Here is an 11,534-nt window from a genome sequence, read left to right as displayed (position 1 = left end):
TGTGTGCGTGTGAGTGTGTGTGTGTGTGAGTGTGTGTGTGTGTGTTTTACTGTATATATAGATAACTGTACTGTAAACACACAGAACAATCTGAAAATCAGAGTTTTCTGAGATTACAGAAAATCTTTCAAATGCTTAGGGGGAAAAATAGATTATTTTAATGTTTCAGAAAGGCGTCTCTCTAATGTTGAATTTAATTGTTTGGTTCCTGCTGAGTTTAATGGTGTGTCCACACTGGGATTAGATGCAGAATTACTTCAGACCATCTGTTTGTGCAATGTTTGGAAAAACTCTCTTCAGCTCATTCATAACTTAATTTGGAATGAGTAAATTAGAAGTAGTCCAGAAGGCCTGGCTCACAATCTCCATTCAAGTTCAGCGCAAAGGTGTTGGATGGGGTTAGGGTCAGGGCTCAACTTTATGGACCTTGCTTTGTGCACTGGGGCACAGTCAGTCATAACGTATGCAGGTGACACCACAATTATCAGTTTAATACCCTAAATAATGAATCACAGTATCAGCCTGAAGCAGACAAACCTGAACCATCAATGATTCGAACACATCAAAAACTATTGAAATAACAGACACTCGCAAAACACCAAACACCAAACACCTGAACGCTTTCAACGGGCAACACATCACTGAAGTTTCTAGCCACATAATATGGCTGTTTCTTGCACAGACCGATCGTTTCGTGTCTTAAGACCTCAATGTATCATCACGAGCCGCATGGTTTAATTTGGTTTTGTTTGTGTATGTTTTTTTGACTCTCAAAGCCGTGATTCCCATCCACTTGCATTATAAGACTGACAGACTGCAACGGTTTGAGTAAAAAATCTTCGTTTGTGTTCTACTGAAGAAACAAAGTCACCTACATCTTGGATGCCCTGGGTATAAGCAGATAAACATCACATTTTCATTTTTGGGTGAACTATCCCTTTAAGGGAGTTCAGATAAAACATCTTAAATGACCGTAAACAGCTGGGAGAAAATCTGATGTGTCGCAGAGCCTGCATTTGGTCTTAAAGTGACAGCAGCTTAATATCACTGCTGCTGTCTGGTGTCTAAAAAACAAAACAAAAAAAAACAAAACAAAACAAAACAAAACAAAACAAAAACACTCAGATTTGCTCTTGACTGGATAATTTCTTTAGCTTTGATAAGGATTGATCTATATTAAATGTATACAGTATGTATTTCAATACTACTGTTGTCACGATCACCAGCTGGAGTGACCTTGATAACCACCAGAGGGCGCTCCATCCCATACGGTACCTCTGTCACTCAGTCTTGGACTTCATTTCCCATGATCCTTTGCCCGGACTCATCAGCACTCATTGTTTGTCTCATTAACCCTGACTGCTCACCCTATATATGTATATGATATATATTTATATCATTCAGTCATTCATGGTGAAGTCTTGCATGTGTTATGGACTGCATTTCTATTTCCTGTTTTTCTGCGTCTTGGTTTATTCTGCCGTTGTTCTGGATTACTCTTTGTCTGTGTTTCTTGTTATTGTTTGGACTGTTTTGCTGGTGTATGATTTTTGCCTGTGATTGTGGATTATCCTCTGAATGAACACTGTGTTTGGATCCTCAGCCTTCGGGTCTCAGAGCAGTTCATGACAACACTTAGACCTACTTAAAGAAATGAAACAAACACTGCTTTAGAAATAACTAAAACTTTAGTCTGATGTATTTATTTGTGCCATTGTTTGCAATTTGTTCTTTATTTATCTTTATTTAAGATTATTTATTAAAATACAAGGTTACATGGGTCAAAAACAACTCCTTAGCGTTGAGCCCTGTAAAGGAACCGTGCGGTGTTCTCTAGTGTTTATGATTAAAAGTTATGTTTCTATTATGTTATATTCAGTGCTATTTTAGTATCATTGAGATACCATTATAGTTTTTGAATCGTTTTTTCCATTTTAATTGTAGTTAAAGTTTTAGTAATTTTGGGCCGTGTTTTTGTCATTTTTAGTAGTTTTAATGTATAGTTTTTTTATTGTTCAATTTTATTCAAGTTTGAGTTATTTTAGTACATCAAGTTAAACTAAATGAAAATGAGAATTGTTGCCTCGGAAAGTAGCTGAAATAAGTTTCAATTTATATCTATTTTATTTTATTTCAGTTTGCGTTTATTGTTTGGTTTTAGTTTAGTTAAGTATAATAACCCTGGTTCTATTAAATTATATTATGTTTGATGAAAGCACATACTACTTTAAGTGTTCAACTAAATAAATTAAATATAAGTCGAGTATATTCAAAAATAATTTAGACAATTTAGTGTCTCAAATAAATAAATCAATAAATCTGTCTACCACTATCTATCTATAATCAGTCCTCAGTGTGCTTTAGGTGTGCACCGCACTGTGACTGTAGTAGAGTGTTTTCTATATCATACTGTATTGCACACAGTAATGTATAGTGCACACCTGAACACTCGGTGTCATGTATGTTGCAGCCCTCCGGTGGATGGTGTGGGAATGACAGCAGACTGAGAGCACATGTTTTGTCCACTAGAGGTCTCTGTGTGTCAGTGATCATCACAGACGCTCTCCTGCAGGCTGTTATATAATCCCGGGCCGTTCTTCAGCTTCAGCACTGTGAGGTCATGCACGGTCAGGTTAATGTTAAGCAGGATCAGTTTCTAACGGTACCTGACTTCACTCTCTCGTATGTGTCCCTCCAGCTCCTCCACGAACTTGTCTCCCTTCATCCAGTAGATGATGGGCCTGGAATCCCCGCTGTAGCCGAAGAAAGCCCTGCAGTATAAGACCAGACGCATGCCTGCCAAACACAACCACAAAAGAGCATTAATCAGCATTAAACAGACCAATCTGCCCCTGCACGAAAAATCACAGAAATAATACTCCTTTCTTCACTCATACACATGAGCAGAAATCCTCCCATGACCTGGATAAACAAAAGCCTTCTACGCAACAGAAAAATCAACACTTTAAAGTGTGTTTCCAGGGAAGAATATCAGAGAGAAACGCAGTAAACACATAAAAACGCTGCTCTGACAGGACTAATGCACTGCTGTGCTCAAATCAGCCCAAGACTTTCCTTTAAAAGCAATCAAAGGCACTCACAGACTCACATTGTGAGGCACAGAGAACAGGACACTGTCCTCCTCACAGACCAGCACTACAGCATCGATCGATACGGTTATCAAAAATAAAAGCACTTATAAATCATTTGTAAACTATTGGTTTATAGTTAATTCATAGTTTACAAATTGAGGTCTCTACCTTGTTAATACATTAAAAGGCCATGTACAAATAGTGAGTTAAAATAAATAAACAATTTATACCATTTTAATAATAATAATAATAATAATAATGTTGTTATATTTATATAGCACCTTTCAAAAACCTAAGGACACTTTACATAATGTTTACATAATGAATGGTGCAATCTTTATGTAAAAAGCATTGTCTTTAAATATCCATTATTCTCAGACGGCTAAAGGGCAATGACCTGTTTCCCAGAGAAAGCCGCATGCTGCTGGTTGATTTCCACTGACCTCCTCTTTAAACACCTCTAGTTTGGGCCACAGATAGCGAACGCTCTCACCCACATCCACTCAAACCACACTCACACTGGAGCTCTCAGGACGACTGTGTAAGATGTAGTAGTGCTCAAATCCTCACCCGACACAAGCTATCAGCTGAAAGAAACGCTGCTTCATTGTCATCTCTAAATGAAGAGATCTGGACACGGACACGAGTGTTTAATGCTCTGAATCCTTCAGATGATCAGTCTTAGCACACAGTTCATGAGATCAGCAGTGTGAACATGCTCACGCTCTGCTTTTAATTACCTGAGTGCTGACTGCATAGAGAGGAGTGATTTGGTAAACTCGCTCCCATTACCTGCTGAATAATACTGCTTTGTTTACTGCACTGATCCACTATTCTCACATATGCTGATTCTATGCAGATAATGTGTAAAAACCCTTCAGGGCTTTCAGCAGCATTCGCAGCACAGCAGTGAAGAGCTTCCTCTGCCTGCAATTACAGCTTTTAAGAGAGAGAAAACGTCAGGAGATGCAAATGAACGAGGCTGTGGCCGGCCATGATGTTTAGTGCTGAATACTTTATCTATTGCTCAAGGAATCAGATTCAGAGCGTCGGAGGCTCACTGTAGACTGAGCTACATTGAATTCAGCACTGAAGACATGCAGATGATTTCTCATGCATAAAATACATAATTCTTCCTGGATGATCAGGGTCAACTCTGCATTTAATCTAAACATCTATGACACATTTCTAGTCTTCAAATAGATTTTTAAATAGACTGTGAGACTGTAGTGTCAGGGTTATGTTCAGTTTTGGTCTTGTGTTTTGGTTCTGTCTTCCTTGTTTGCAGTTTGACCTAGTCTTTGTGTTTGACTACATTTTGTTCACCTGTTAATTATCTCATTAGTTCCTTAGTGTGTATATAAGCCTTCAGTTCTCTTTGGTCTTTGTCTGGTGTAGTCTGTCATGGTTGTGTTTGCTTGCCATGTGTGTTTGGATCTACTTGTGGATATTATTAAAGAGTCTTTTTGAATTTCAATCTTCTTCATCGAATCTTCATCTTCCTACAACCATATTGTGACAGAATCACTCAAATATTTTTATTATTTTGTCTTCAATTGTAACATTATGGGCCCATAGAGCATGAGAAAAACAGCAACAACCAAAATGTAAGTGAACAAATATGAAACACAGTGTGTAATTTCTTACTTTACAGAAGGTGCTGTTACAGGTCTTCTGATCATTATCTGTCATAAACAATGCAGCTGTGAAATAATCAAGAATTTTCCTCTTTTTTTGTTAAGAAATGGTTATTTGTTTGAATGGTTTGACAGTTCAGGTTCTAAGCAATAGCCTGAGTTTGAAGTAAGTGTATCTGTTTGACATCATTAGTGTCTGACAGATGGCAAACAGGAGGAGTGTTGGAGAAACTTGCTTTGAGACATTCATTATTTGTACTGAATTGGCTTAGGGATTTGTCCTTAAAATAATATTTAACCCAAAAATGAAAATTAGCTGAAAATTTACTCACCCTCAGGCCATCCAAGATTAGGATGAGATGGATCCTCTGCAGTGAATGGGTGCCGTCAGAATGAGATTCCAGCTTTATATGGATTATGGACTCGCAATTTAGTCGGGAACAATGGTTTGAAGTAAAAAATCTCTCAATGGATTTGTTTCTTACAAACATGCAGCTTTTTGGTTCTCCAGACATTAACTGATGGACTGGAGTGCTGTGGACTACTTGTGGATTATTGTGATGTTTTTATCAGCTGTTTGGACTCTCATTCTGACGGCACCCATTCACTGCAGAGCATCCATTGCTGAGACACTGATGCAATGCTACATTTCTACAAATCTGATGAAGAAACAAACTCATCCTAATCTTGGACGGTGTCACACTCTCACTTAGTTTGGACTTTGTTTCAGTTTGCACATTTTCCCTGTTGTGTTGGTTGTCATGGTTATTGATTTGATTTCGTCCTTTAGTTCAGGCGTGTGTCGTTAATTATCCTCATTTGTTTGAATACTTAAGTTACCCCGTTTCTGTTCACTGGTGTCAGGTTTTGTCTGTGTCTAGAGGTGTTGTAGCAGTTTTCTCTATGTGGATTTCCTGCCTGTGGATTTATTAAAGATTGCCTTTCACCTTCATCATTGTGTTCATGTTTATGTACATGTTGCAACACCGCTCTTGTGACAGAAGACCCGGCCAGAAGTAATTACGTTATGATGAATGAGGCTTTTTTCTTTTTCTTTTTTTTTCACTATTGACAATCCTTCTTTTTTGTTAATCAGCCTTGAACAAGGGAATTGTTCCCTTGAGGAACATGTAGAGGATTTCCTCTTTCTGGTGAATCTATCTAGCTTCCCGGATGACTACCTCTGCTCATTTCTGCATGCCGGCCTGAACACCACCACCAAGGAGCAGTTGTCCGGGGAAGGCCCTCGGGGAGCTTCGCTGAATTTGTGGAGTGGGTGCTGGCGTCCTGTGGATCTCCCCTCACCGTCGGACCTGTCGATGACGATGCCAGTCCCACTCCTAACCCCAGCCCGATACCACCCCACTGTGAGGAGAGACAGCATGAGACCACCGCAAATGGAGACAGCACCTTAGCCATGATATTAGAGCCCATCCCAGGAATAGCGATCATGCCTGACATTACATCACATCTGAGGGGAACCCGTTTGACCAGGTGTGCAAGCCAGCTGTACCATCCATGGGAGTCCTCATGGAGTACAAGGGGACGGAAGCGAGCTCCATCCACCCCCCCGCCATTGAGAGTGAGTGCCGGATGGATTTAATGGATAGTTTGAGTGTGTGAGGAGAGATGAATTCTCTGTGTCGCTTAATTATGCCCAAATGAGATTCTTCATCTTTAGTTGTGCTAACCTTGCCCAGCCTCCCACCACCTCTCGAATCTGCCATTTGGAATGCGTTGTCTTTTGTTGGTTTTTGCATTTTTCTTCAGTCTCCCCCTCAGTCTTCAGCCCCTCATGCCACCCAGTCTTTGCATCAGCCTCTCTGTACCATCTCAGCCTCCTCTCAGTGCCGTGGATTCACCACCTTGGGCCTGCTGGGAGCCATCTCCTCCTGGACGTGAGGAACATGTTGTTCCACCTCAACCCGTCACCCTGGCTCCCACGCCTGCACTCCTTCCTCCCTCAACTCCAGCAGTGACAATCGGGCATTCAGCCTCGCCAGGCTCTCTCGGTACATCGCCTCCACCTGGGTCGGACTTCGCTGCAGCTGGGTTGCGGCCGCCAAGGTCTTTGGTCTCTCTCCTCTTCATCAGCTCTCTGGCTACTTGGTGGGCTCCATCTCTAGTGTCACCATCGCCTTCGATCGTCTCCATGGTGTCGCCTTCCTCCATGGCTCCTCCCTCCAGCGACGCCACCGTGGAGTGCAGCCCTGGCTGTGCACTGGGATACCATCTACCCTTTCTTTTTCTAGGTCACCCATTGGAATGCTCCATCTTCTGCACCACCCTGGACCTTTTTGTTTGGCCCTCTACCAGTTCTTTGTCCTCCTAAAGCCGGATTTATACTCGACGCGTCCGCAAGTTGAATGAGCGCAACTCTATTTCACTTGGCGGTGTGCACAGCATCTCCAGTGAACTGTTTGCGCGGCGCCACATGAACGATTTTGAAGCTGTTTTGGTTGATGTGTGATCGTCTATGTGTGATCATAGAGATAGCCAGATTTTTATACTGTTAAGGCCCTTGCACACTGAGTCCCAAATTTTCGTCCAAAATTTCCGCACGTTAAAAAATAAATACGATCTCACGTTGTGTCAACCCCGTTTACACACTGCCTCAGAAACTTTCGTCTGTCATAAAAAAATCAGATCGGCGTATTTCGCATATGTAGCAAGCATTTTGAGAGGTGTTTTGACTATTTAGAGCCACCGTACAAGCGAACTCCAAAATTCAGAATGGCATCTGACAAGCTGATCCACTTCTGCTCACTGCACAAAGCACTATATAGAACTCTTGCACATTGAGTTCATGGAAATTGGTGGTCTTCTTTTTAATATATGGCTCCTATAGCTAGCAAAGCATCAAACTGAGCCACTGACATCCTGAAGTGAACTCTGAATCGCCCGTGATAATCCCGCAGCTCCCTGATGAGGAGGTGGAACTCTCCTTGGATTGGATGATGGATCCAATATTTCCTCTTTCTCTTTCTCTTTTTAAGAAGAGAGAAGACAGCAAAATCATCCTCACTGCTTAAAGACTCCATTTTGTATTGTTTTGTGAATTTTTTTGCAACAGATTAATTAATATGCATCAGACTCAGTGTGCAAGGTTTCTGTGCGTGACAAATCTTTAGGATGACTAATACGAAAAAATGCATACAAAAATTTGGACTCAGTGTGCAAGGACCTTTAACCCAAAAGCAAATTTCAATGTTACAGAAAGTGTATTGTGTTGTTTTCTGAATAAATAAAAAAAAATCTCATAATTGCTTGTGCGAGTGTTTCATATTACTTATTTCACATATGTTGTGGCATAAAAACATTGCATTCTGTATGACGTAATTCCGGGAAACTCCTACTTCTCTGTTCTTTCCTGCTACTTCCGAAGATGATTTCGCTTGTGCGGCCCCTGTCGTTTCAAATAATATCACAACGTCGAACGCGTTGAGTATAAAAGCCTCCAGAATTTGGGGTTGTGCGCGTGCAGTCTGCGGAGGCTCGCGGAGCGGAGCCAGGCCAAAATATAAATGAGCGTACTGTCACACTCTCAATTAGTTTGGACTTTGTTTCAGTTTGCACATTTTCCCTCTTGTGTTGGTTGTCATCATGGTTATTGAATTGATTTCATCCTTTAGTTCAGGTGTGTGTCGTTAATTATCCTCATTGTTTGGATAATTAAGTTACCCCGTTTCTGTTCACTGGTGTCAGGTCTCATCTTTGTCAAGGAGATGTTACAGCTGTGGATTTTCTGCCTGTGGATTTATTAAAGATTGCCTTTCACCTTCATCATCGTGTTTGTGGTCGTGTGCGTGATGCAGCACAGCTATTGCGACAGACGGCCTGAGAGTGAGGACATTTTCATTTTTGGGCGAACTATTCCTTTAACCCTTTGTTCATGCTGGTATGAATGATATTTCAAATCATATCTAGGAGGGAGTATGTCTATGTCGAGAGCAGAGCAGTACAGAAACAACACCCTAGCAAACAACCTATAGTAGCAACAAAACACACACAAAACAGCCTCCGAACTCTTTAGCAACTCCCTGACAGCACCAGAAACACTTTAGCATTGTGCCGTCGAGTTCAGTACATACGTTATCCATAGAAAAGCTAACAATTGAGTTATTTTTGTTCGGTGCAAAAAATGCACAATTCACCTTCAAACTATCAGAAGTTTTGAGCATGTTGTGTGGTTTAGGGAGTCAGTCAATCCACCTGGGCTATGAACACGGGTGATGTTGAGCTCTGGACGGCTGCTGTCATGCAGGCCAGACCCGTGACCCTGGAGGTGAGCATCACTGTCTAACCGCCCAATCTGAGCAGCTGGCAGCGTGAGAGAGAGAGAGCGGCACTGACTTCAGCCGAAGAGAACGACTTCTCAAAGAACAAGGCTGGACGTACAGCTGGCTTTCAATGTCCTACTGGACAGCTTTACAATGATAAACATTTGTCCTTATTTCACGTAACGGGCTTTACTTTGCACTTTGCTTTTTTTATTTGATTTTGTGAAAAAATGTCTTGACATTTGGCAATCTGATCAAATACTGAGTCACTGACTCTGTGGTAAAACTGAGTGGATTGTGATTTGTGCTCATTTTACCAAATGCAGTCATTAATCCAGGTCTTCTGTACATAAACTCATGTCTGAGAACCTGACCATCATCTACTGTGCTCTGGCTCTGTGAAGCAGATGTTGGCTTACTTCTGTAAATGTCACTGTAAATTAAAGAGAATTTCATTGTGTAACAGACAATTCTGACTGTTGCTTTAATTGCAGCGCCAGCAAATGGACTTCTTGTGGAGTGCCTGCAGATCTCTAGTGCTATAAGGAGTCATCTGGCATACAGTTCGTTTATTGAGAGTTAGTTGACATTTCAAGGACTCAAAGTCCATTTCCTGTGCTGTCAGCGCACAGAATAATGAGTTATAATTTAGAGGGAGCTGACAGATTAAAAATGAGAAATCTCCAGCTATTTTACTCCTGACAACAGCACGAGGTTGGACGAGGAGCATTACAAATGCATCCAGACAGGAGAAAATACTTTGAAAAGAAAGAGGGGGAGTTTGACAGGAACAGAGAAATGTGTTATATATGCGCTGGACTGATTGTGTCAGAAGAGTACATTAACAGTTCAAATGCTGCCGAGCTGAAATCAAAGGTTAGTGTTATGCTGTGCTTTCGTTCGCATCATCACAGTACAGATCCCAGATTAGAGGATGATTTCCTGCTGGGTGATTTCAGTCATTTCCTTTGCTTTATCTGTGTCTGCTCCTCACGGGACACCACCACGAGAGTCTGCTTTTGCTGTCTCAACTGCTAAGAGTTTATTACAGTTCTTTAGAGAAATCTGATTGGAAAAGCAAACTGAAATTTCAATTCAATTCTAAAATGACATGATGCCATAATATAAGTAAATGAAACCATAGGGCAGGGCAGACATCTGCAGTGATCCTGAACTCCTCCATCAGCTGCTTCAGGTGTGTTTGACTGGAGCTGGAGCTCAGATCTGCTGGACTGGACCTCCTGCCATAGGGTGTCCCATTTGTCATTTAAGGTTTCAAAGAGGGTTTGGTACGAGTGCCCCATGCCATTGTGTCCCGCCGATGTGTCCTTCTCACCTCTGGTGTCACCGTTCAGTCAGGGATTGTTCATAAGACACATGCATGCTGAACCTGATTTGGGCCAGAATGAGCTGCTGTCTACTGTTTGGAAAAGCCTGTGCATTGCTAGTGAACTCTCCGGGCCAGATTTATTCAACAGGGCAAATAAGTCATTAGTAAATCCTGAGAGTATACTGCCAAAAGAGGGTTTGTGTTGGCACAAGCTGTGAGTAAATCTGGTATACTGTATAATGTCTTAAAATGCGGTCTAGGTAGACAGCTCACTATGTTCTGTAACTAAACATTGGTTGAATGTTTTGGCTTTATCATAGATTTAGCTCTTCTACATGGTAACCTTACACGGTTTCAATGTGTGTCGGCATTTTTTGTGTTTTACACAATTGAGGGGGAAAAGGCAAGATTCTGTCACATAGTTAGGTATGTTGCATTTTGTTGTGCTTCACTGCTACTAGTAGTAGCTTGTTACTGGTTACAACACTGATGTGAATGTGTTAAAACATATATTTTCATTAAACATATACTGAAACTCATTTAAAAAGTATTTTTTACACAAATGCAAACGTAATGCTGGCAATATTTTCTTCCTTTCAAAACTGCTTGGTTTGCTGCTTCTGTTCAGCCTGCGGAGATCTCACAGGAAAATGGAAAATATGCAATCATTAAAATTAATAAAATGCATATTACAGCACCAGAGAACATTTCCACTTGCACAATAATTACATTCCCACATTTGCAGCGTCCTCTCCTAATTGTCCATTTGCTAAGCATTGCTAAACATGTAGGGCAATGAACCTGCAGCAACAGCTGGATATTTATGAGACCATGCTTACATATTGCTGATGGAAGTTTCATAATAAGTATAGCATATTCACCCATACAGTATATGCTGACCGTTTGCCATATTTTTCATTTTGTAGTTTTTAAAAACAAGCCAAACTGACTGTGGGTAAATTAGATGGAGGCAATTGATGTGATATATAAACCTGTTGGAAAGTTAAAAAAAAAAGCGTTTCCATCACCACGAGGCAGGATAAACATAACCACCCCTGGAAGGATGTACCATTAAAGAAAGCAATGAAGACGCTTTTAAAAAAGAAAAAAAGAGCATGTTGTTCTCTCTGTTTATTTGTGGATGTGTGTCTGTGTGTGTGTGTGTGAGTGTGTGAGTGAGTGTGTGAGTGTGTGT

The 11,534-nt window shown here is 41.0% G+C and overlaps 1 protein-coding gene across 2 annotated transcripts in view; it reads right to left on the bottom strand.

The window, feature by feature from the left end:
* il1rapl2 (interleukin 1 receptor accessory protein-like 2) overlaps positions 1-11,534 on the bottom strand; it is a 296,539-nt gene that overhangs the window by 11,650 nt on the left and 273,355 nt on the right. For both annotated transcript variants that reach the window (XM_016486283.1, XM_016486284.1), the window contains one exon: positions 2,667-2,796. In XM_016486283.1, coding sequence (XP_016341769.1) covers positions 2,667-2,796 — 130 coding nt within the window. The remainder of the gene's footprint in view (positions 1-2,666; positions 2,797-11,534) is intronic.

This window comes from Sinocyclocheilus anshuiensis, unplaced genomic scaffold (genome assembly GCF_001515605.1).
Source record: "Sinocyclocheilus anshuiensis isolate Anshui unplaced genomic scaffold, SAMN03320099.WGS_v1.1 scaffold557, whole genome shotgun sequence".
Lineage (NCBI taxonomy): Eukaryota > Metazoa > Chordata > Actinopteri > Cypriniformes > Cyprinidae > Sinocyclocheilus > Sinocyclocheilus anshuiensis.
This window is presented reverse-complemented; position numbering and strand designations above follow the sequence as displayed.